Source organism: Lonchura striata, chromosome 36, assembly GCF_050655825.1.
Source record: "Lonchura striata isolate lonStrDom1 chromosome 36, ASM5065582v1, whole genome shotgun sequence".
NCBI lineage: Eukaryota > Metazoa > Chordata > Aves > Passeriformes > Estrildidae > Lonchura > Lonchura striata.
The window spans coordinates 9,493,203-9,519,002 of record NC_140738.1 but is presented as its reverse complement, the minus strand read 5'-3'; the positions used below and the strand labels follow the sequence as shown (position 1 = coordinate 9,519,002).

Here is a 25,800-nt window from a genome sequence, read left to right as displayed (position 1 = left end):
TCGGCTGTTAACTAACCAGGTGGCCTTTGCTAAATGCTGCTCCCAATTTTTGAAAGATCCCCCACCCAATGCTTTTAAGGTGATTTTTAACAGTCCATTGTGCCTCTCCACTTTGCCTGCAGCTGGTGCATGGTAGGGGATGTGGGACACCCACTCAATACCATGTTCCCTAGCCCAGGTGTTGATAAGGCTGTTCTTGAAATGAGTCCCATGGTCTGACTCAATCCTGTCAGGGGTACCATGCCTCCAAAGGACCTGCTTTTCAAGGCCCAGGATGGTGTTATGGGCTGTAGCATGAGACACAGGAAAGGCTAGGCTTCCAACCTTCCAGTGGTGGCTTCTACCATTGTGAGCACGTAGCGCTTGCCTTGGCGTGTCTGGGGCAGTGTGATGTAGTCAATCTGCCAGGCCTCCCCATAGCTGTACTTGGACCACTGCCGACCATACCAGAGGGGCTTCACCCGCTTGGCCTGTGATGGCAGCACACGTCTCACAGTCATGGATCACATGATGGTGATGGAACACTGTCCATGGCTAGATCCACCCCTCAGTCTCATGCCCACTTGTAGGTGGCATTTCTGCCCTGATGGCCTGAGGCATCATGGGCCCATCGTGCCAGGAACAACTCCCCCTTGTGTTCCCAATCCAGGTCTATCTTTGATACCCCTATCTTTGCAGTCTGATCTACCTGCTGATTGTTTTGCTGCTCTTCATTAGCTCTACTTCTGGGGACATGGGCATCTACATGGCGAACCTTCACAGGTAGCTTCTCTACCCAGGTAGCGATATCTTTCCTCTCTTCAGTAGCCCAAATAGGTTTTCCTCTACGCTGCCAGTTAGCCTCTTTCCACCTCTCCAGCCACCCTCATAGAGCATTGTCTACCATCCATGAATCAGTGTAGAGGTAGAGCTTTGGCCACTTCTCCCTTTCTGCAATGTCTAGGGCCAGTTGAACGGCTTTGAGTTCAGCAAGCTGGCTTGACCCACCTTCTTCTTCAGTGGCCTCTGCAACCCATTGTGTGGGACTCCTTACAGCTGCTTTCCACTTCCGATTCATCCCTACGATGCGACAGGAACCGTCGGTGAATAGAGCCTAATGTGTTTCCTCTGCTGGCAGTTGGTTGTATGGTGGAGCTTCTTCAGCCTGTGTCACTGGTTCTTCTTCTTCATCTGTGACACCAAAACTTTCACCTTCGGGCCAATTTGTAATTATTTCCAAAATCCCAGGGCGATTCAGTTTACCAATATGGGCACGCTGCATGATGAGGGCAATCCACTTGCTCCATGGAGCTCTGGTGGCATGGTGGGTGGAGGGAACCTTTGCTTTGAACATCCACCCCAGCACCGGCAGTCCGGGTGCCAGAAGGAGTTGTGCTTCTGTGCCAATCACCTCTGAGGTGTCCTGGACTCCTTCATAGGCAGCCAAGATTTCCTTCTCTGTTGGGGTGTAGTTGGCTTCAGACCCTCTGTAGCTCCAACTCCAAAATCCCAGTGGTGGGCCTCGAGTCTCCCCAGGCACCTTCTGCCAAAGGCTCCAGGACAACCCATGGTTCCCGGCTGCAGAGTAGAGCACATTCTTGACCTCTGGTCCCGTCCTGACTGGGCCAAGGGCTACAGCATGAGCGATCTCCTGCTTGATCTGGGTGAATGTTTGTTGCTGCTCAGGGCCCCAATGGAAATCATTCTTCTTGCGGGTAAACAGGTAAAGAGGGCTCACAATCTGGCTATACTCGGGAATGTGCATTCTCCAGAAACCTATGGCACCTAAGAAAGCTTGTGTCTCCTTCTTGTTGGTTGGTGGGGACATAGCTGTGATCTTGTTGATGACATCTGTAGGAATCTGACCCCATCCATCTTGCCACTTCACTCCCAGGAACTGGATCTCTCAAGCAGGTCCCTTCACTTTACTCTTCTTGATGGCAAAACCAGCTTCCAGGAGGATTCAGATGATTTTCTCTCCTTTCTCGAACACTTCTGCTGCTGTGTTCCCCCACACAATGATATCATCAATATATTGTAGATGTTCTGGAGCCTCACCCTTTTCTAGTGCAGTCTGGATCAGTCCATGGCAGATGGTGGGGCTGTGTTTCCACCCCTGGGGCAGTTGGTTCCAGGTGTACTGCACGCCCCTCCAGGTGAAAGCAAACTGAGGCCTGCATTCTGCTGCCAGAGGAATGGATAAAAATGCATTGGCAATATCAATGGTGGCATACCACTTTGCTGCCTTGGACTCCAGCTCGTACTGGAGTTCCAGCATGTCCGGTACAGCAGCGCTCAGCGGTGGAGTCACTTCATTCAATGCATGGTAGTCCACTGTCAATCTCCATTCTCCTTCAGATTTACGCACAGGCCAGATGGGGCTGTTGAAGGGTGAGTGGGTTTTGCTGACCACCCCTTGGCTCTCCAGGTCTCGGATCATCTTATGGATGGGAACCACAGCATCTCGAGTTGTTCTGTACTGTCAACGATGCACTGTTGAAGTGGCAATTGGTACCTTTTGTTCTTCTCCCTTCAAAAGTCCTACTGTAGTTGGATTCTCAGACAGTCCAGGCAAGGTGTTCAATTTCTGGATGCCCTCTGTCACTACAGCTGCTCTCCCAAATGCCCACCTGAGTCCCTTTGGGTCTTTAAAATACCCCCTTCGAAGGTAATCTATGCCCAAAATACATGGGGCCTCTGGGCCAGACACAATAGGGTGTTTCTTCCACTCCTTTCCTGCCAGACTTACATCAGCTTCCACCAAGGTAAAGTCCTGTGATCCCCTGTCACACCGGCGATAGAGACAGATTCTGCCCCTATGTGTCTTGATGGAATTAACGTGCATTGTGCACCAGTATCGACCAAAGCCTTATATCTTTGTGGCTCCGATGTGCCAGGCCAGCAAATCCACACAGTCCAGAAAACACGGTTTTCCCTCACCTCTACCTGGCTAGAGGCAGGGCCCCTCTAAGCCTGGCTATCCTTCTTACCTTGGGCGTATGTCTTAGAGGTTCCTTCAAGGGGATCGGACATGTCATCATCATCATCATGCCTGGCAGTTTGGCTACGGGCAACTGGAGCTGCTCTCCATTTGGTGGCACTTCTCTCTGGGTCTTGCCTTCCTTCAATTCATGCACCCGTTGTGCCAGAGCAGCAGCAGATTTTCTGTCCCATCTCCTCATGTTTTCTCTGTAGTCATGCAGGAAGAACCGCAGCTCAGCTCGTGGGGTGTACCTTCTCTCACCATCTGAGGAACATCTACATTGCATACCAGAACCTCTGATCTGTACTGCTGAAATTTGGAAAAGGTCCTCCTTAATCTCCTCCCTGAGTCTCTTATGATTCTCCTCTTACCTTCTAATTTCTGCAGATGTGTTTGCACTGCTGCAATTCTGGCATGGGTTGGGCCATGTACAGCATCTGCATATGCTCGGAGTTTCCTTGCCATGTTGAGAAAGGTCTCATCCCTCTCCTCCTGCTTCATTATTGCTAAAGCAGAAGCGTATTCATGTGGCCCAAGCCATAAAGGTTTTCACCACATCACAGATGTACATGGTACCAAGCCTGGATTCCTAGTTGTTATTTCATCTGAGAAGATAATCTCTGCCACTGCCATTTCTCTCAGACGTTGGATCCCGTGTTCTATAGTCTCCCACTGGGTCTGCTGCACATAAAGATCATCTGCACACAGGTATCTTTGTGCTACACTTTCCAGAACCCGTGCCCAGAGGCTGTGAGGGTGAGCCCCCCTCATCATTCCTTGATCAATGACAGGAATCATGTGACAGGGATCCCAAATGTCTCGCTTCAGTGCCATCCAGAATTGTAGCCTCGCCTGCAGCATCCCAAAGACGGACCAGCCAACTAATTACTGACCCCCGTGGCTCTCCCAGTCCATCCCAGTCTCTCCCAGTGCCTCCCGGCTGTCCATCTCAGCCTGGCGTGGCGCTGCCGCCCCTCAGCCAATCAGAGCGCGAGTCTCTGATGACTCATCAGTTGCCAGGCAGACCCGCAGCGCCGCGTGCCCCGCACTGGACTCGGCCTCCCAGTGCCGCGCGCTTCATTCCCAGTTCCTTCCCAGTGCCCCCCATTCCCTTCCATCTCTCTGAGTGACACCCCAATCCTTCCCAGTCCATTCCCAGTCTGCCCCAAGGTGACACCACCCCTCCCCTCTCTCTCCCAGTTCCCCCCAGCTGATCCCAGTGTGTCCCTCCTCTCTCCCAGTGACCCCCAGCGTGTCCATCTCGCTGGTGCCCTCGAGCTCCCAGCCCAGCCCCGGCCGCCTGCTCTGCTCCTTGGTGGATTTCTACCCTGCCCACGTCCAGCTGAGGTGGTTCCAGGGCCAGCAGGAGCTCTCTGTGGTGGCCACCGACATGGTCCCCAACGGGGACTGGACCCACCAGCTCCTGGTGCTGCTGGAAACCTCAACCCGGGCCGGGCTCACCTCCACCTGCCAGGTGGAGCACGTCAGCCTGGAGCACCCCCTGAGCCAGCACTGGGATACAGGGGAGGAATTGGGGGCACTGGGAGAGCCATTGGGATGTGCTGGGAGCAACTGGGAGGGAGTAGGAGAGAGCCTGATTTCAACTGGGAGAGGAGGTTGTAGGTTTGGAAGGGCTAAGAAGGGGTTTGAAGGATACCGGGGAGGGTGGGAAGGGATTCTGGGGGTCCTGGTGGACACTGGGAGGGAGTTTGGGTGTGCTGGGTGTGACTGGGAGGGATGTGAGTGAGCCTGGAGGAGCTGGATAGAGATTGGGGATGGAAGAGCAGAGATTGGGACAAGGTTGGTTGTGCTGGGAAGAGACTGGGTCTGGATAAACCCTGGTGGGGCTGGGAAGGGACTGAGAGAGAGTTTGGGGGTCCTGGAGCAGTGGGGGGCAACTGGAAGGAGGCTGTGGGATCCTGAGAGGGACAGGAGGGGCTTTGGTGGGTCCTGGGGAGGTGAGGAAGGGATCAAGAGGGAGGTTTCAGGGGATCCTGAGTGGGTTGGGAGCGACCAGGAGGGTGCTTGGAGGGGCCTGGGTGCCTGTGAGAGTTTCTGGGGGGTCCTGACCCCTGCGGAGACCCCAGAGATGCTGCTGGATGCTGCCACAGCAAGATGCTGACAGGAACTGGGGATTCCGTGTTGGGCTTCATCTTCCTGGCACTGGGAATCTGGTTCTACCTGCACAAGAAAGGGGGGTCCCGTGAGTCGTATCCCACCTCCCCCAGAATGTGAATGGTCCCCCTGGGGACCCCAGCCCGGTGTCACCCCCCGTTCTCTGCCCACAGAGCTCCTGAGCCACTGGCAGTGAGAGCCCCTCCCCGTGGCCCCGGACCCGGCCGGCACCCCCTGCTCCAGCCCCACGCTGATTTTGGGGGGGTCGAGTGTCCCCCCAGCCCTGCTGCCACTCTGGCCCTGCCCGCCTGCTCCCAGTGTTCCCAGTAAAGCTTCCCATTTAAACCCAGCCCAGTTCCTGGGGGCACTGGGGAGGGACTTGGGGGGACCCCACGGCGGGGCCGGCCCTGGGCAGGGAGGGCGGGTCCAGGTGGGGAACACTGCCTGCTGCGGGTCTGCCCGGCAACTGGTGAGTCATCAGGCCCGCTCTCGCTGATTGGCTGACTCTTCTCCACCGCGTTCTCTCATTGGCTGAGGAGAGGCCCGGCAGTGCAGAGAAGGAACGGGAGAGATCCCGCCCCGAGCACCGGCACGGGGACAACAGACCCGGCCTGGGCACAGGGAGGGAATTTATTACCAACCAAACCACGGCAGCACCAGGAGAAGGGAAAGAAATCCCTCCAGCGCCTTCCCCCACCCAACGGGGATCACCCACAACAGGGTTATCCACCATGGAGAGACGGGGACATCCGAGTTTAGACCAAAGCTAATTTTATTGAGTTTACCAGGTGTTTATACAGGGATTTACTTGTATGGTGCTTATAGAGGGCTCTGTTTTTGGTAACAATTTCCCATTGGTTACATATTCTTCGTGACATCCAGTAACGTGGGAACATTTCTGTTATCACAAAGACTCACACCATTTTTTCTGGTCACTTCTTGCCCTGGGAGATTTAAACTGTCTGTGTCTCCCACAGTTTCTGCTCAGTCAGGCCTCAGATATCGGGCCCCTTTATCAGCTCCATTGCTTTACTCTCTGTTTTATTCCCCATACCGGGGCACCAGGGCTCTGCCCAACGGGGGTCACTGGGGATCATCCAGCCTGGATCCTCCCATGGGGGATGGAGCTGCAGGAGCGCATGAAGCTCTTCCCTCACTCTCTTCCCTCACTCCAAGCTCTTCCCTCACTCGGGGCACTCACAGGGCTTCCCTTAGTGGTGCCTCCGTTGGTGCTGGGTCAGTTGAGAGCTCCTGGAGAAGCTCTTCCCACACTTCCCACACTCGTAGGGCCTCTCCCCGGTGTGGATGCGCTGGTGCCTGATGAGGTGGGAGTTTCGCTTAAAGCCCTTCCCGCAGTCGGGGCAGCGGTAGGGCCTCTCCTCTGTGTGAATCCGCTCATGTCTGAGGAGATTGGAGCTGGCCTGAAACCTCTTCCCACACTGGGGACACTCGTAGGGCCTCTCCCCAGTGTGGATGCACTGGTGTCTTCTCAGGTGTGAGCTCCGCCCAAAGCTCTTCCCACATTCCAAGCACTCATAGGGCCGTTCCCCAGTGTGGATCACCTGGTGCACCATCAGGCCAGACATGTCTTTGAAGCCCTTCCCACACTTCCCACACTCGTAGGGCCTCTCCCCGGTGTGGATGCGCCGGTGCACGGTGAGGTCGGAGTTGTGCTTGAAGCCCTTCCCGCAGTCGGGGCAGAGGAAGGCCCTCTCCTCTGTGTGAATCTGCTCATGACTGAGGAGATGGGATCTGGTCTGAAACCTCTTCCCACACTCCCCACACTCGTAGGGCCTCTCCCCAGTGTGGATCCTCTGGTGATAGATCAGGCTGGATCTCCAGCTGAAACCCTTCCCACATTCCAAGCACTTGTGGGACTTCTCCCTGCCATGAGGCTTCTCCACCAGCTCCGAGCTCTGCCTGGATCTCCGCCTGCCTTCCTGGCTCAGGGAGGCTCTTTCCTCCCCACAGCTCCCTGGGCTGGGTTTGCAGCTCCTCCTCCTGCAGCATCTCCGGGGCTTTTCCTCCTCCTCCATTCAGCCACACCCTGGAAATGACAAATCCTGGTTTGGGGAAAAACAAGAGAAGAGCTGCTTGGACTGGAGGTTCCGCCTTGCCCAAGTCCATCCCTGGAAGTCATTGGGAATCTTGTGTTTGTAAGAACCTCCAAAACACCAAGATTCAGCCCAAAAGTCCCACAAACTTCAAGACACAAATCAAAAACTCCCTGAACATCACAAGTCAGCAAAAACCTCCTCTACAAGATAAAGATTCAGTTCCCACATAAAACCAAAGCACCAACATTTAGCCCAAGAAAGCTCAGAAACACCAAGATTCACCCCGTGAAAATCGTGGATCCCCCTCCACAGTCACCTGCTGCATGTGGAGAGAACAGCACTCCTGGGCTGGGGGGAGGCTGCAGATACAGGGAGGGGTGGAACCTTCTGCTGCTTCCTCTTTCTGCTCCTTCTCCTCCTCCTCCTGTGTCTCTACTCTTCCTCACACTCCTCTTCCTCCTGCTATTCCTCCTTCTCCTGCACAATCCCACCCTCTCCTGCCACCTGCATCGTTTGACCATTTTGTTCCTCAAGCCTGCTTCTCCTTCCCTTCTCCTCCTGCCCCCAGGCCCAGCACCCACTGCCGGCTCCCTCTTCCCCCCAGCCCCACAGCATCCCAGCGCAGGGGCAGGGATGGAGCTGGGGCAGGTCGGGCTGGGGCAGCGCTGGGCTCTCGGCCGCTCCCGCCCGCACTCGGTCCCCACTGCAGCCGCTCCCGCCAGGACAGCGCGGGGGGGCCCGGCCTTGGCGCTGCCCCACTCCCACCTCCCCAAATTCCCCTCGCGGGGCCATGGGGCCGAGGGGGGGCGCAGGTGGGTCCAGGTGGGGAATGCTGAGATAATTTCAAGAGTGGGTCCCCAAGAAGAAAAATTGGAGTTTGTGGTAGACACAGGGGCAGAAAGAACTTTTCTGTTAAATATTCCATAAGGTTATAGTGTAAGCAAAGATACTGTAAAAGTAACAGGAGCAAAAGGAGAGAGTTTCACAGTACCCGTTATTAAAAATGTGGCAATAGAGGGAGAAACTAGATTTTGGATGAGGGATATTTTCTTGGTCCCAGGGGCAGGTAGCAATTTATTGGGACGAGATTTACAAGTGAAATTAGGAATAGGGGTTGTTCCAGAAGATGGGAAGATGACAGCTAGACTTTTAAAACTAGGCCAGGAGGATGGAAGAAGAATTAACAAGGAAGTTTGGGCTGGGGAGGGAAATAGGGGAAGATTAAATATTGACCCCATAAAGATTACAATTGAGGAAAAAAAATTGTCCCATATGTGTACGGCAGTATCCTGTATCTTTAGAAGGACGGGAATGTTTAAAGCCAGTAATAGAAGGACTAATAAAGGATGGGACATTAGAACCTTGTATGTCTCCCCATAATACCCCAATACTCCCAGTAAAGAAGCCTGATGGGAGCTATAGACTGGTACAAGCCTTAAGGGAGGTTAACAAAAGAACTCAGACCCGCTATCCAGTGGTACCAAATCCTTATACTCTTTTCAGTAAAGTTCCTCCCCAGCATCAGTGATTTAGTGTAGTGGACCTTAAAGATGCCTTTTGGGCTTGCTCATTAGCCCAGGAGAGCAAGTTATCTTTGCTTTTGAATGGAAGGACCCACTAACTGGGAGAAAACAGCAATTAAGATGGACAAAACTACCACAGGGCTTTACAGAATCCCCAAACTTATTTGGACAAGCTTTAGAAACAATAGTACAAACTTTCTCCACTCCCCCTGGAATACAAGTTATCTAATGCATAGATGATTTACTTTCTGGGGAAGCTGAAGCTGAAGTTAGAGAGGCTACAATAAAGCTTTTGAATTTTCTTGGGGAAAAAGGATTAAAGGTATCAAAAGGGAAGCTGCAATTTGTAGAATCAGAGGTAAAATATCTTGGACACTTGATTAGGAAGGGTAGTTGAAAGCTCAACCCAGAATGAAACACAGGGATTCTATCCCTTCCCCCTCCCCCTTCAAAGGGGGAAATCAGAAAGCTACTCAGATTATTGGGATATTATAAATTGTGGATTGAAGGATATACACAGGCAGTAAAATTTTTTAATTAAAAAAATTACAGAGGGAGATGATATAAAATGGACCAAAAAGGATAATGAAAAACTAAGAAAAAAGAAGTTAAAACTAGCCCCAATATAAACTTTAAGCTTACCTGCACTAGCAAAACCCTTTCATCTGTATGTAAATGAAGAAAGGGGGGTAGCTCATAGGGTTTTGTTTCAAGAGTGGGGAGGAGTAAAGACACCCGTGGTTTATTTATCAAAGATGTGGGATCCAGTAAATCAAGGCTGGCCAGTGTGTATTCAAGCTATAGCAGCTACTGCAATCCTAGTAGAGGAAAGTCATAAACTGACTTCTAGAGGTAAATTAATTGTGTACTAATTTTCTTCCAATTTGCATTGTGATTTTTATCTTGAAAGACATAACTTACTGTACTCTAACACTGAAAAACTAGTTTACAGCTGTGACATAGCAAAACCTGCTATTAATTTGAGTCAGTGCAGGCTGTTCAATCAAATGTTCTCAGTGTGTGAAGTTAAAATAAAGGTAACACCAGCTGCTTGGTAGGTCAATGAGAAATATTTTTCCTTCCAACCAGTCCTTTTTCATGTACCCAAATGTGTTTTGCTTTCTTAGTTTGTTTTGTTTGTTTGTTAGTTTTTCTTGAAGTGTTAACTACTTGCAATGTATCTAGAACAGCAGTTAAAAATGTGCATACAAAACACTTGTAAAAAAAATAGGGCTCATTTTTTCCCAGAATGGGAGGTGGCTACATACAGAAAAGGAAACCTGCAAAACTAGATGAAGTAAAAGTTTCAGTATCTTCTAATGTAAACTATTAATTTGTTACTTCCAGCATCACAGTGGGTGTGTGACACACACATATGAAAAAGATGGTGAGGGAGATCTCTGTTTACTACAGTTTCCTATTTCTTGAATGAGTTAGAGAGCTATGAAGCAATTGTGATTCCTTGTGTGGATTGCCCAGGCCTGCAGGGAGGGCTGGGCCATGGTTCCCTCTGTGCTGCAGGCAGCCCTGCAGCGTGGCAGCAGTGGCTTGCCTCTGGTGAGTTTGCAGGCAGGGTGCTCCAGCACTGCAGTGCTCAGGGGCAGTTTCCTATTTTGACATCAAAGCTTAAATTCAGGAGTGCCTCTTCCCATCCAGTTATTGTTTGTACCGTAAGAACCTCTTCAGAGAGTGTCTCCTGGCAGTCAAAAAGAGAGTATTGCAGAGATAAATTCCTTACTTGCTGTCTCCCCCACTGTATCCACATTTTGTCTATTCCCTCTTCAAATTATAGATTTGTAAAACTCATGCTCTGTGTCCTCAGATGTCCTTCCCAAATCAAACCTTGGCTTCTTTGCAAATTATATTGCACTAACAAGCATTGCCTTAAATTATTATTGCAGGCAAGATCACTTCAGAAGTAAGTTTTTGTTTACCTTGTTCCTACAACCCTTTCAAGCTTGTGAATGGAAAATTGTGACAGCAAAATAAGTCTTTAGTTTTAGCACTGTCAGCTGTGGGTAGCTGGTAGCCCTTGGTGGAGGGTGCCGTGAATTAAAGGCCTGCAGAACACACATAACAAAAAGTAATTAAATTTGTAAGGAAGATGAAAAAGGAGGGAGAGGTGATTGGCAGACTCACCTCTCCAGGATGTAGGACTAATGTTAGAAAGTGGACTGATATTGGAATGTGGATGTTGAAATGTGAACAGAGAAAATGAGAGTGAAAGAGAGAGAAAGGGAGAAGAGAGAAGAAGGGAGAAAAAGAGAAAGAGAGAGAAAGGGAAAGAGAGAGAAAGAGAAAGAGGGAAATACCCCCCAAAGTCCCCATACCGTAGCTATCTGTAAGTTCTCCCCCATTCCTGCTAGACAGAGTGACAACAAGGGGAGGGGAGTGAGGAAGTACAGTCAAAGGCAAAGCCCCGAAAAAGAGGGAGAGCTGGACCACCAATAGAGATAAGATCAAAGCAGAGATAGCTGACTCTCACAATGTGCTTTATTTTTTTAAACAAGACTTCTTTTTTTTCCTTCTGATTTTTGTTGTTAAGGAAAGGAGGCTTTTGTTCTGAAGAATGGGTCTGTAAGACTAAAACAGTTGGATGTTGCCTAAAAAGCAAAAAAACAAGAGATGTGATACATCTTGTGTTAAATTTGGGCTAGTCTTTTTTTATTTAACTAATTATAGCTCACAAGAAGAAGAATTGGCCTCTGCAGCAATTAGCACAGCTGGATACAAGAAGAAGAAGCAGCTACAGAAAAAGTTTTTAGTTAAACCCAGAAAGTTTTGAAGAAAACTAATGGTGAAAGTTAATGCAGTATTGTTTTTCTTTTCTTTTAACACTGTGTTATTAAGAAGTCCTTTCCAGGTACTACTAAAGCAGCAACCCCAACCATGGAAAAGAGGGTGAATTCATGCCAGCAAAATAAAAGAATTGGTGAAGAAACGTGAGGAATGGACTATCACATCTAAACCAGGTGATACCAAATTGACTTTCACCCAGGACTGGGTGGTAATGGTTTGGGAAGACCCAAATAATCCAAGGCAGGTACAAAGAATAACACCTAACTGAGAAATAAGGCAAAGCTTGCATCACTGGTTCTAAGCCCTGCCTGAATAAGCCCTGAGATGTCTCCGACACCTCCTTGGCAGAGGAACACTGCCACTTCAAACAGGAGGATCGGGAGTGTTTGAGTCAAGAGTTCTGATAGTCTGGCCTTAGCCTGTGACTTGTACAGGCAAGAAGGGAAATTGCCATTAATGCTATGCTGTATACTTTATTTGATTCATCCCCATATTGGACATGGCAGCTGGGTTATAAGTGAATGTTTAAATTATGAGAATAATTGGCATTGTAGCTCACAAAATCTATGTTCTCGTGGCAAGAAGTATTGAGTACTGAATCAATCCCCTATACAGAAAGACCTCAAAAACTGAAGTAATAAATTGCTTTTGTAGATGGGGATTATCAGTGCCTGTGGACTGAGAGATACTTGAGGAATGGTGGAAAACCACAGTTAAAAGGTGTCAAAAACAATTTGCCTGGAAATGAGTAAAAAAGGAGTGACAAGGGAAACAGAGGGCAAGCCTGGATTGAGCACTGTACTCAGCAGCGAGAAGATCACACGTACCTGCTGTGGGCAGCAGCCCCACAGGCAGGGGAGGTGGGGGTATAAGCCACGCCAGACCTCTGTCATTCCTGTTTCTGTCTCTCATTTGTTGTCTTTTCCCTTCTGAGATAGCAGCAAGATCGTGTCACAAATGCTACAGAAAGTATCACATGGAAAGAAACCAAAGTTCTTTTAAATTACACACACCCATGTCAACAGGCACTGTTATAACCCATCCAAATTAAGTACCTGCAGGAAAAAGGGGGAAAATTATCACATTACAAAGAACGTAGGAAAAAGTAGTAATACTTGGGGCATGGAATGTCCAAAAGGAGAGAGATGGATTTGTTTTACATTTGATCTTAGAAATATAGTCCAAGATTCGGTAAAGAGACAGTTAGTAAAAAAAAAGGTAAAACAAGCACAGCAGTCTAGCTCTGTGTTAACCCCAAATTATATCCTCAGTCATATTAAATGACTCCAAGCAGTTATAGAGAAGATAATAAACAAAGCTGCTCAGGCATTGGAATTAATATGGAGTCTGCAAAGCCAAACATCACCTGCAGTGCATTAAAATAGGTTGGCTTTACACTAGTTATTGGCTAAAGAATGGGGTGTACAGATTGTTGAAAATAGATGGCAATGAGGATGTCATCCTGGAAAAAACAAAGGATATCAGAAAAAAATTATGACCCAGGTATCAGTCCAAAAATGGGAAAATAACGTTAAAAACTAGCAAGTGGGGTAATGTATTGAGAATGGGATGGTGGAAGAAATTAGGATTCTTCCTTTTATGTGTTACAAGTGTTTTGATATTTCTTCTTTGTTTAATCCCATGTTTTATTTGATTACCAACAGAGTCCAAAGAATGCAAGAGGACAGGAAATATTCTTTATAAATCATTTGTCTTGCGCAGTAAGAGGTGGGATTGTGAAAAATGCATATTTATGATTGGCTTTTCGCAAATGTTACAATGAATATTATATGTGTCATGTTAGAAAGTTATGCTGTATTAATTCCCTTACGTATTGTGTTAAGTGTAGTTTTAGGTTACAACATAATGTTAAAATAGAGATTATGTATGTGGGGGGAGTTTTCTTTTTAGGAATGAGATGCTCCCTTTGAAGAACACCTAAATCTTCCAAAGGAGAGGAATTTATGGCTTCTTATCAGGAGAAGCTAATTTCTTCAGGCCTTGCTCAGACTTGAAGACACCAGGGGATTAAAGGGAACAGTTGACATACAACAGAGTTTCTTGTTTAGAATAGGATGTATGCATAACCATGAAGGATGTATGAATATGCAACAACTGTCTTGGTTTAAGGGTGATTCCTTTGTTCACAAGTCAAGCTTTTCTTGACTTAGGGTCTGAGAGCATCTGGACGTCTGTAATTCTTTGCTCTTTTTGTCTTGTAATTGTCCTAACTCTAATTGTATTATTATTTTTAAAACCATTTTATTACTATTAAACTTTTAAAATTTTAAAAACCAAGTGATTAGAGTTTTTCAAAATTTTCAAAACTAGATGAGATTTAAAGGTGACCCTTTAACTCATGAACAATAAATAGATGATTTGAAGGAAAACAAAAAAGCAGTAGATTATGGGGGGGGCACAACTGAGGCTGCTGAATGCTGCTGTGGAAGAGAAGCTGCATTCCAGGCAACCAGGAGGAGCTTCAGAAATGCAAATTAGCACTGCTGGGGCAAACTGGGGACAATGTACCTGGCTCTTCTTGCCTGGGGCAGGAATTGGCTGATTCCCTCTGCCCCTCACCCCAAGCTCTGCCTGCTTGCACAGGTGGAATCTGCACAGCTGAAGGCAGAGCCCATGCTGAGGATCTCTGACTCTGCAACAGAAATGGCTGAAGCTGCAAAGGGAAACAGCAAATGGAGAATGTTGTGAAAACTTCACTAAAAGAAGGGGGGGATCATCCCTCTGCCCACTCCAACATCTGCTGTCACTGTCTATGCTGTACAGGGTGTATCAGAGCACTGGGGGTTTTGCCAGAAGAGGTTCAGGGAAATCAGTTGGAATTCAAGTATTTGATGATAGAATAAGAAAAAAACGGTCAATTGATGCAACCCTAGCTTTCGGGAGCACCCTAAAATGGGGAAAAGTATTGAAGGGCCACCAGAACAAATCCTACAACACCATGGACCAGCCCCTGGGAACCCGAACCAATTCATATCAGGAGAAAGAGAACCCATTTATCATTTCAATGGCATTATTAGATTTCAAGCTGTCCTCGGAATAAGAACCAACCAGACAGCTCCAGCTCCTGACCTTCCTGCCGACTAAGCCACTGAAATGAGAAACACAGCATTTCACCAGGGGATGGGATCAGATTATCTGTTAGCAGAAAAAACCAAGAGTTTGTGGAAAACTAAATTTCTGAAACTGCTGTTGGCAAAGTGATGACAAAGGAAAAGTGCCGAAGAACATAAAAAAGGAAATCGGAGAGCAGTTTATGTATTGTTCAAAACACGGAAAGGATGGGAATGGGACACGGTTTCCTGGCTCCCCAGCACACCAGGGGTTAAAGGAATGCTGCTTCTCCTCTTCTGTGCTGCAGCAACTCTCATCTTTTTACCATGCTCCACACCTTGGCAGTGCAGCTCATCCAGCAGCTGAGCCAGGGCATGCAGGTGGCAGCCAGGCCTCCTGATCCACAAACGCTACAAAAGGACAGGGAATGAGGGCACCGAGAATAATCCCAAAACCAAAGAGGACCCGGGAAGGACAAAACAGAGTCAAGAAGTGAATCTGCCTGGAGATAGGGCCGGGCACTTGTAGATAAGGGGAGAAACCATCAGTTCCAATAAATGTTCCAAATTGACCCAGAGAGCTGCTCAAAGTCCCGCCACGTTCCTAGACTTCGAGGAGAAGAACAAAGACTTAACAGAGCCATTAAATATCGGCTGCTATACAAAAGGAGGGTGCACATTAACGAGGACAGGCTCCAGGCGCATCGGGAAGTCGGAACCTTCCAAGGAACTCAGCCGGTGGGCAAAGGCAGAGGGAGATCGGCCGGGAAAATGAGGATAAAAAGGAGGCTGCGGACTACAGCCACGGCAGAGAGCGCACGGCAAATGCCCCACGGCCTCTGCCCCTGCTCGGCAATAAAGTCACTTTGACAGGACTCCTCGCTCTCCGCCGGGCACACGAACCTCCGGCGACGGGAATTTCCCCGCCCGCTCCCGGCCGCGGGGCAGCCCCTCTGTCCTACCCACAGCAGCCGGGCCGAGCCAGCGCTGCTCCGGCAGCGGCTCCTGCCCGGCCCCGGCGGGAAGGAGACCGCGGGCAGCCGCTCCCGCAGCGCCCTCAGCCCGGGGCCGGCACGGGCCGGACACGGCACCGGCGAGCCGCCGGAGCCCCCTGCCGCCCCCTCCGCCCGCAGCCGGCCCCGAGCCCCCGCAGAGCCCAGCGCGGCTCCCACCTGCGCCGGGGCCGCCTCCGAGCTCCGCCGCCGCCGCCTCACCGCGCTCCGGCCGCTGCCGCCGCTGCCGGGCCCGCACAGCCGCTCGGCCAATGGCGGCGCTGCGCGGCCACGGCCGCCCTCAGCCCGCCGCCGGGGCCGCGCCGCGCCCCGCTCCCACCAATCAGCACGCCGCAACCGCGACTGACGGCACCGGCGGCCAATGGCAGCGAGCTCGGGGCGGGCTCTGCGCACGGCCCCGCCTCGCCCCGCGCTCTCGGCGCCCCCGGGCTGCGTGAGGGGAAAGCCGGAGATGAGGAACAGCCCCGGCACGGGCCCGGCCCGAGCCGGGATTGAGCTGCCCGCACAAACAAACTTCTCCGCGCCTCCCGCCACGGCTTTCCCGGCCCTGTGCCTCCCGTGCCTCCGCCTCTGCGGGAAGCCCAGGAGCCTCACTTCTTCTGCCCCTCGTTAGTGCATCAGTGCTTTTCTTTGATTTCCCCCAAAAAGGGAAACCCGCCCGAAGCCCTGTGGGTGGGTGGGGCAGGGGAGAGATTTCTGTCAGAAAACTCCAAAGACTCGGAGCAGGAGAAGGAGAAGTCAGTGCAGAGCCTTAAATGCAGCTTTCCCCACGCCTCCCTGCTCCCAGCTGCACCTCCTCCCCCGGCAGGGCAGGAGACAGGGAATGGGGCCATGCTCAGCTCATCCCCCGGGGCTTCTCCCTCTGCTCAGGGACAGGAGTCGTTCCCTGCTGCACCCTGCGCTCTCTCCCGGCCGAGACTTCTCCAGGAACTTCTCGGAGCGGAGTCCATCCCCTGGGCACCGCCCCCTCCGAGTGCTGCAGCGTGGGTCACTGTGCCACGGGCTCAGTCCTGCCAGGACAGGCTGCTCCAGCGGGGCCCCTCTGCCCGCGGGCTCACAGCCTCCTCTCAGGCATCGCCGAGCTCCAGCCCGGCTCCTCCAGGGGCTGCAGGGGATCTCTGCACCCCCATGGACCTGCAGGGGATCTCTGCATCCCCATGGACCTGCAGGGGGATCTCTGCATCCCCACGGACCTGCAGGTGGATCTCTGCAGCCCCATGGACCTGCAGGGGATCTCTGCATCCCCATGGACCTGCAGGGGGATCTCTGCCTCCCCATGGACCTGCAGGGGTATCTCTGCAGCCCCATTGTAATATATGTTATGAAATAATTCGTGCTTATGTAAAATATACATCAAGTCAGTTGTGCTTGTACAAAAAGATTCTTAAAGTTTTAAATGACCGGTGGTTGCATCCCGGGCTGGAGAAACCACAGATGGCAGAGAAAGAAAGACCTAATTTCCAAATGAAAAAAGGTAGCTGGGTGCAGAGATGGGCTCTTTCCGGGGACAATCCAGGAGACACCCAATGTTTAACCCCTGGTCTGCCGTGGAGCCAGGAAACCAGGCACACGGGCATTCCGCCCTGGAAGCTTCTGAGGAGGCTGCTGGGCTGTGCTTCAGCAGAGGAGATGGAATGTGGCTTACCACTCTGCCCTTCTCTAAAAACGGAGAATGGGTCAGGAGGTTTGGGCTCTGAGCACACAGGAGCCTGGCCCAGGCACAGGCCGTGGTGGGACAGGGGCACAGGAGCCTTCTGTGACTGACCGTGGCTCTCTGGTTTCTCTCTGCAGGCTGCCAGCTCCTCATGCCATGGAAACGGCCCCGCTCGGCCTGCCGGTCTGGGAGGGCTGGAGGGCTGTGGGTATTCATTTGCTATCAAAAATAAATTGTGGTTTTTTGACATTGTCATCATCAGAACATTTCTTTCATCCTTTTCCAAGCTTTTGGCCCCACTTCCTCCAGGGTAATATTTTTGTGTCCTTCCTCAGCCACTTGATGGCATTTGGATGGGGGGGTTAGCAATGTGAAAAGTTCAACAACAGCTCCAGTTGCCAACTGCAGCAGCCCCTTCAGGAGCCCTGAGCTACCAGCGAGGTCCACGTGTGCCTTGCAAAAGGGAGTGGTTTGCAGAGATGGGGTTGTTGCCCTGCTGCAAAAGCTGGGAGCAGATCAGAAGTGGCAAAATGCCATTTTGGCTCAACCCCCACCCAGGTTCTTTATCTTTTCCCTCTGTGATAGGCAGACAGGGCTGGATCCAGTAAGGTTCAAGTTCTGGGTGCTCCCTGGCACCAAAGGGATCAAGTAAACTTTTGTATGCAGTGACTGCAATAGAGCTACTGAAGGAAAAAAGGGAATGTCATGAGATGGGGAATCCTTGTCTCCTTTGTCTCCCCAGGAGCCCCTTGGGAAGGGAAATGCCCACACGGGTTTATCTGACTCCTTCCAAGTGTGGGCCAGGGCCAAAAGTGAAGATGATAAAAAAAGTTGCAGACTTCCCATTCTTTAGGAATCCATTAAGCACAGGAAAACGGCATGGATTCATTTGTCATGTGTGCATGCGAAAGGCAGAAAGGTCAGAACGAGGAAGACTTATTTTACTTCTTCATTTTGGAGATCCCTCCCCAAAATGGACCCCTGAGTCATTTCAGGGAACAGAACCACACATGCTTAATTGCCTTTTTGCCAATTAGCATGTGAAGCGGATCAGAGGAAGTGACAGGGATATGAATATGCATTCATATTTTGTGTATTCAAGACTTCTGTAAATAAAAAAGCTTTGTAATACCTGTGATTTTTGCAGTGTGCATTAGGGAATTATCCCACGTAATGCCCGGCTGTCTCAATAAACATACACTTTCTAACTTTAAACTCTTAGAGAGATTTTGTCTGTCTCAGTTGGATATCGATATTAGATTGATATTCATATTTTAGTAAATCATTGTCTTAAAGAAGTCCTAGTATGTGAATTAACATGTCTTTTCTTAATATTCGAGTAATTATTCTTGCATTGCTTCAAGATAAACTGGTATGATTCAAAGAATATCCACTGAGGTATACACAGAGCTTGGATTTTTCATAAGCAAATTGCAGTTGCAAAGTTTTTTCACTGAATTCTGCCATTTGTCATCATTTTAAAAGTCAGCTATTAAAGTCAATAACAAAATTTCTAACTTCTAACAAAGAGAAAAAAGTATATGGTTTGCACTAGATAAAATATAAATACAGAAAATGTCTCCCCACCAAGTTCCTTGCCCTGATCAAAACATCTCCCAATCAAGTTCTTCACCCTGAACCTGGCTGGTAAAGAAAAATGTTATCAGTAAACCTGGATGAAACTTTGCATAAGTTAATAGTATTCAAAATCCATGTTCTGTTCCTGTTATTATTTATTATACAAAGAAAAAAGGGGAAAGGGGTTGGATTGAGGGTACACCCTCCTCCCCTCTGAGTCTGTTCTCATGTTTTACAATAAATCCTACAACAGTACAATACAGCTGCCTAAAATATGGACACTGGAAACCACAGACAACATTACAAATGATCACCTGCCTAATGGACAATTCATAGAAGGATTTGATTTGTTTACAAATTATTTCTCAAGTTTACAAACAGTTTTTCTGTTTACAGGCTGTTTTGTGGGAGTTGGGTTTTTCACTGAAGGATCAAGTGCTGAAAAGTTGTTTTTTAAAATTGGGTTTTTCTGTAAGGGTTAAATGGGCTCAGGGTTAAATAACTTTCTGCTCTTAGACATAAGTTGAATTTGTAACCAAGAATCATTATGCCTGTGGCCTGAGTTCTCCCCTAACAGTTCCTGGAGGGGAATGCTGCAGCTCCAGTGTAAATTAGATGCACACTGTCCTCTGTCCCCATGTTTGCAAAGGGCCCTTGCAGATGGGTGACAGAGAACAATACACAGAATTTTATACAGAAAAGAAGGGTGAGGTGTTACCATGATTGACAGGGGGAACTCTGCTTGGGCAGGGACTGTGCCTCACCTGCTGCTGTCAGCGCTGCCCGGGCCCCAGGGCTCAGAGCAGCATTCCTGCCCTGGCCCACACGTTCCTGGTCTGTGTCCCACGGCCGTGCTCAGAATGGCCACCATGTGGGACGTGTCCCGAGGAGGCCGTGCCAGCTTCTGTGGAGGCCCCGTGCCCTTCCCGCCGCGGCTGCGTCGGCAGCTGCGGGGGCTCCTGCTGCTCTGAGCCCGCAGAGCAGGGCAGCGTTTGCTGATGGGCTGAGCCCTTCCTAAAGATCCTGTTGGGCTGTCTGACACACCTGGGGCAAGGCATTCCTTCCACCCTGGGCCACTCTGGGGGCTGGGGGTGGCCCCAGGGCAGGTGGCAGTGCATGCAAGGGCCCTTGGTGACACGGTGCAGCATGGTCACCGTGGAATGGAACGGGACAGGAGATCCAAGGGCCCTTGGTGACACGGTGCAGCATGGTCACCGTGGAATGGAACGGGACAGGGATTCCAAGGGCCCTTGGTGACACGGTGCAGCATGGTCACCGTGGAATGGAACGGGGCAGGGATTCCAAGGGCCCTTGGTGACACGCTCTGGCAGAGGTGTTGGCAGTTACAAGTTACAGTTACACTCCACAGTGCTCGGTGCACACGACGAGAGAGGACGCGAGAGAGCGGTGCTGTGAGGAGCCCTGCACAGACACTCGTTCCTTGCTGACCCAGAGCTTTCCTGAGGTATTACTCCTGCAGGTGAGCTCGTGGCCAGACCAGAGCACTTGGTGACCCCTGGCCTTCCCGAGGCATCTCTTCTGCAGCTGCCCTCGAGGGCAGACCGTGGCATTTGCTTTTCACTGCCCTTGACAGGAGTCTCCTGTCCTTGTGGCTGGAGCCCCCAGGACCAGAGTGCAGGACTTGCCGTCCTGTAGCCTTGCCAAGACTTCACTCTTGCAGGTGCCCTCAAGGCACGACTGCAGCACTTGCTGACTCGGACCTTTTCCTTTTCACCTTCTGCAAGCAGCCATGAATCCAGGCAGTGATGTAGAGCACAGACCTGCGAGCGTGCCCAAGCTGGCCTGGGGGAAGGAGGAGAAAGAAGGCCCTGGATCTGCCCCAGCAGAGCAGCCTAAAGAGGTGGAGCAGTTCCAGCCACGGCAGAAGGGTGAGTGGCAGAGCTGGGCCACAGGGCTGGTGCCTGCAGCCAGCTTGGCCCCATGCCATGCCATGCCATGCCATGCCATGCCATGCCATGCCATGCCATGCCATGCCATGCCATGCCATGCCATCCCCTGGGGCCATGCCCATGGACAGGATGGAATAGGGGCCGGGCAGACACTCCACAGCCGTGCTCCGTGCCCTGGGCCGTCGCGGGGCTGTCCCTGCCTGGGCAGCGCAGGGCTGGGCTGTGTTCTCCGGCCTCTCCCGCAGCCCCTCAGCTCGGGCTGCGCTCGCTCTTTGCCAGGTGCAGCCGTGCAGCGCACACGAGAGCAGGAACGCACCCGGGGCCGCTTCCGCAGAACAGCGCAGGTACCTGCAGCCATCCCCACCTGGGCTGGGCCTGCTGGCACTGCTCAGCCCAGCACTGTGCTCGGAGCACTCCATGCAGCATCCCGGGCTTCTTGCCCTTCTGCTGCAGATGGTTTGCAAATTCATGAAGAGGATTCGGGAGGAAGAGAGCAGCGCCATGGGCACCGTGTTCAGAGTCTACTCTCCCATCTTCAAAACCAAGACCAGCGCTGCCCTGCTGGATATGCTTGTGGAGGAGGGTCCTTCCAGCCCAAAGCAAGTAAGCAGCCTGTGGCCTGGCTATTCTCCTCCCAGCAATTGCTTGGCCTCCCAAGCCACACCTGCTGCTCCCTGGAAGCCTTTGAGGCCATGGCAGTGTGGTGGCAAGGGAAGCACTTCTCTGGGGCAGCTGGGCACATTCCTTCCTCCGGCAGCTTTCCAAGTCTCCCCTTCCTTCTCCAGGTGCCCGCCATGGTGAGGTTCATCCACCAGTGGCTCGTGGCCAATGAGTTTCCTGAATACAATCTGTACAGGCCCCTTCTGGATCTGACAGAGGCACAGCCCTCTGACGTGGTGATGGCTCTCCTGCGTGTGGCCCCATTGTGTGACAGGTACGGGGCCCACCTGCCCAGAGGGCTCAGGGCTCAGCAGCCCTTCCCCCTGCGCAGCCTGTCCCAGGTGTCTGACACAGAGAATTCCAGGGCCCTCTGGCTGCTCCCTTTGCCAGCCCTGGCCCCTGCCAGGGCTGCCATGCTTTCCCCCTGCCCCTCAGGGGCCAGTGCCCACAGGGCTGGGCTGCCTGCGTGCTGCCAGTGAGGGGCAGTGGGCAGAGGCAGGGCTGGCAGAGCAGCTCAGCTCCCCGCTGCCGCCCAGGCCACGCTGCTGTGTCCCAGACTCCTCTGAGACAGAGCTCTGACCCCACAGAGCTGCTCTGGCCATGTGGAAGAACATCATGTGCTCGCTGAGGACTGCAGAGCCGGCCATGCTCGTGCTCCTCGATGTGCTGGGGAGCTGGCCAGAGCACAGCACGTGCACCTCTGATGGGGACCACGCGGCTGTCCTTGCCCTGGCTGTGAGTTTCTGCCTTTGCTGGCCCCAAGGCCACCTCTCCAGCAGCTCTCCATCCTCCCTCCCCCTCGGCGTTTCCCTGCCTCAGGTGCTGGGCTGAAACCTGGCCTCGGGGCAGCTCCAGGGCCACCAGGCCCGGTGCTCCCCCTGCGTCTCTCCGGGCCTCTCCCTCCCGTGCTCGGGCCCTGCCACACGGACACCTCGGCACTGAGCGCTGTCTCAGGCTGCTCTGTCCTTTGCAGGCAACCGTGGTGATGTGGAAGATCCTCCAGCTGCCCTGTGTGCCACATGTAGTCACCGTGCATTTCCCCGGCCTCTTTGTGCATCTGCTCTTCCAAGTGCTCTTCAGCACTCTGGATGTGCCAGAGGAGGTCGATACCTTCTGGAAGGGATGCCAGCAGCAACACGGCCTTGCCACCAGCCCCAGCAGGTGCTCCATGCCAGTCCTCCTGTCCCTGCCATGTGCCCAGGGCAGGGCCAGTGCTCCCAGTGTAACCTCAGCTTTGCTCTGTGCACAGCTTTGCAGAGCAGACCCTCAAGGCCCTGCTCTGCCAACTTCACTATGAGGATGTGGTGGTGGCCATGGAAGACAAGCGTGGCTGGGACACACTGCTCTGTGCTGACACCCACCACTGTGCTGTGGGCGTGCTGGCCAGGTGAGACCCCCTGCTCCCCAGCTGTCCCCGGCATGTGTGCCCTGTGCCCGAGGTGCCCCACACAGTCCCCGTGGCCGTGGGCCAGAAGGCCTTGTCACCAAGGGACGGCCAAGGAGGCTGCAAAAGGCTGGGAGAGGAGCGTGCCCAAGAGCAGCAACCTCCCAGAGGGCTCAGCTGCCCCTTGCAGGGTGGTGGAGAAAGGCCAGACCTCTGTGAGGCAGTCCTGGGAGAGGTTTGCCCCCGCTGGCTGAGGGCTTTGACTCGTGTTTCCTCCTGTCAGAGAAATGCACCGCGCATCCGAAGCCGCGTGTTCCAGGATTGCATTCCACCTGCTCGGGCTGCTCAGCAAGGACACGCCGTGCCGGGATTTGGCCGCCCTGGCGTTCCTTGTGGAGGTGAGCCTGAAGGCCGGCGCTGCCTCGCTGAGCTGCCTCCCGGCTCTCTGCCCTCTCTTGGCCGCAGTGCCTGGGACGGAGCCCGCGCCCTGTGCTGCTGCCTGGGCCCGGCCCTGGGCGGTTCTGGGCTCCCGCCGGCCGCTCCCCCGTCACCGGCCTGTGCCTTTCAGATCCTGGAGCACCTGAACGTGAGTGAGTGCCAGGACAGCGTCCTGCAGTTCCTGTCCAAGCACCTGCAGGGCGAGTGCAGGGGGAGGCGTCGCTTGGCACTCCGAGGCCTCGTGGCGCTCGGCACCACCAGTGTCTCGGTGAGAAGAGCGCAGGGGCTGAAGCCGTGCTGCCAGCGTGGGGCTGGGGAAGGCAGTCCCTGGGGCTTGGCTGGCCTTGGAGCACTGGGGCAGCTGCTGCCAGCTCTCCTGCCTCCTGCTGCAGCTGCCCCAGGGCTTTGGCACAGGCCTTTGGCCCCTGGGCCCTGTGGCAGCAGGATGGTGTTTCACACACTTGTGTTCCACAAGTAGATGGCCATAAGGATGTGGAGCCTGCATGAAAGGCTCGTGGAGCTCCTGCACGAAGATGACAGCACCATGCTCAGGATGACCACAGTTCTCCTCAGAGCGTTATTTTTCTGCAATGGTGCCCCAGTAACCAGCGCCCTCGCCCTGCAGCTGGCTGAGGCGCTCCTGCCACTTTTTGACAACGTAAGGCTCTGCGCCTCCAGCCACGGCCAGCGGGTGCTGCCCGCACACTTTGTGCCCTGTGCACTCACGGGCTGTGCCCAGGTGGGCCTGAAACAGCTGACGCTGAGGTCTTTCTTCCCTCCTTTCATACAGGAGGACAGCGAGGTGCAGTTGTGCTCCCTGTTTATCTTCCGAGAGATGCTGGATTTTTTTCCGGAAGAGGAAAAAAAGGTCCTCAAGGCACATGTGCACCAGAGCCTGGTACCACTCTTCTTCCACTGCCACGATGAGAACCAGCGAGTGGCAGAGGTGAGGACTCGGCAGCTGCCGCTGGCCCCTGGCAGGGGCTGGGCTGGCCCTGCCCTGGCGCCTCGCAGGCTGCAGCTCCTGCTGGCCTTGGCACAGGGACGGGGTCCTGCGCCCTGGGCTGTGGGGTCATCTCCGCGTCTCTGCTGCTCTCCAGGCTTCTCAGGAAACACTGCTTTGTGCGACCGAGTTCCTCAGGAGGAGGGATCTTGGAGAGCTGGTGCAGAACCAGAAGCTGTGCCAGTTCACCGAGTGCCTGGTAAGGAGGGCCGGGAAGCCGCAGCCCCAGCCTGGAGCAGCCCCTGAGCGCGGTGCTCGGTGTGCGGGCTGGCAGCTGTGCCCCTGCCCGCTGCTGCAGCCCGAGGCCGCGCGGGCTCTGCTCCAGGCTCCTGCGGCCCCAGCCGGGTGCCCATGGAGCCCCGGCCCGGGGGGCTGCGGGGCCAACCCTTCCCTCCTGCCGCTCTCTCCAGCTGGCAGAGGACAGCAGCAGCGTGGCCGAGCACCTGCGCCAGGCCCTGCCCTACCTGCAGAGCCCACAGGAGCCCCTGCGAGAGGCGGCCGTCAGGTTCATGGGTGAGCCACGAGCCGGGCCAGGAGGGCGTGTGGGCACAGGGCTGGCGGCGCCGCTGGCAGGGAGCTGTGCCCTGGGCTGACAGGCTCTGTGTTCCCAGGGACGGCCGGGCGGCACCTGAGGGGGAGGAAGGAAGAGCTCCAGCTCCTCTCTGAGGGTGAGTGAGGGCAGCGGGCTGCCAGCGGGGGCTGCCGGGGGAGCTGCGAGCCCTGCCCCGGCTGCGGAGGGCTCTGCTCCCTGTGTGGACCAGGGCCGGCGTGGGCAGAGCACACAGAGCTTTCAGGGCACCTGGGGGATTCGTGGCCAGCAGCTTCGGGCTGATCCGGCTGGTCCCTTCTCTCTGCTGGCCATGGCCAGAGCCAGCTGGGATGGCCCTGGCACAGAGTCCCCTCGGGTCCCGTCAGATGTGGGAACTGACCATGGCTCTGTTCCTCTCTCTTTCAGCCCTTGAAGGCTTGGAAAATGACAACAGTGACGCCGTTGCAAGCCTGGCAGTTCAAACATCGTACATTCTCCAGGAAGCAGAGAGAGCTCCATATTCCATCTTCAATAACCTGCGTGATCGGCTCTGCAGGGCATGGAGGAGACGGCCTCATCTGTCGAGGCTCGGCTGGCTGCGCTGCTGGAGCTCTGCAGAGAGCTGATTCCAGAGGCTCTGTCTGCTGGGGCCACCTGAGCCAGCAGGAATGTTTTGTTTCTTTAAGATTGTTCTTTTCTTTCTTTTTTTTTCTTTAGTGTAGAAATATAGGATGTGTTGCTATAGACAGTCTCGCAGGATCTTTCTTTGGCTGCTCAGGCTTGCAGGGTTGCAGGGAAAATGGCCAGAAGCCCCTTGGCCTTTGGTGGTTCTGCTGAAGCCTCTGTGCTGCCCACAGAGCAGATGGGCAGAGGCTGGAGCTGTGGGGATCTCTGTGAGAGCGGTGCCTGGAGACGGCCACAAGCCCTGTCCCAGGCAGGAAGCGCCATCCGTGTCCTCCTGCCCGTGTGTTGCTGGCTGGATTGCTGAGGGCTCCCAGGTGCCTCTTGGTGGGGCTCCTCTGGAGCTCCTGTGGGGCTGCGGCGCTGCTGCTGGGCAGGTTGGCCGGGCTGGGGAGAACCTGAGGGGACGGGGCCACAAAGGGA

At 53.1% G+C, this 25,800-nt stretch overlaps 1 protein-coding gene across 1 annotated transcript in view; it reads right to left on the bottom strand.

Moving 5' to 3' along the window:
- Positions 1-25,800, bottom strand: part of LOC110484435 (uncharacterized) — a 308,610-nt gene that overhangs the window by 233,306 nt on the left and 49,504 nt on the right. The window contains 2 exon segments of the mRNA XM_085565453.1: positions 6,348-6,961; positions 8,749-8,751. Coding sequence (XP_085421579.1) covers positions 6,348-6,961; positions 8,749-8,751 — 617 coding nt within the window.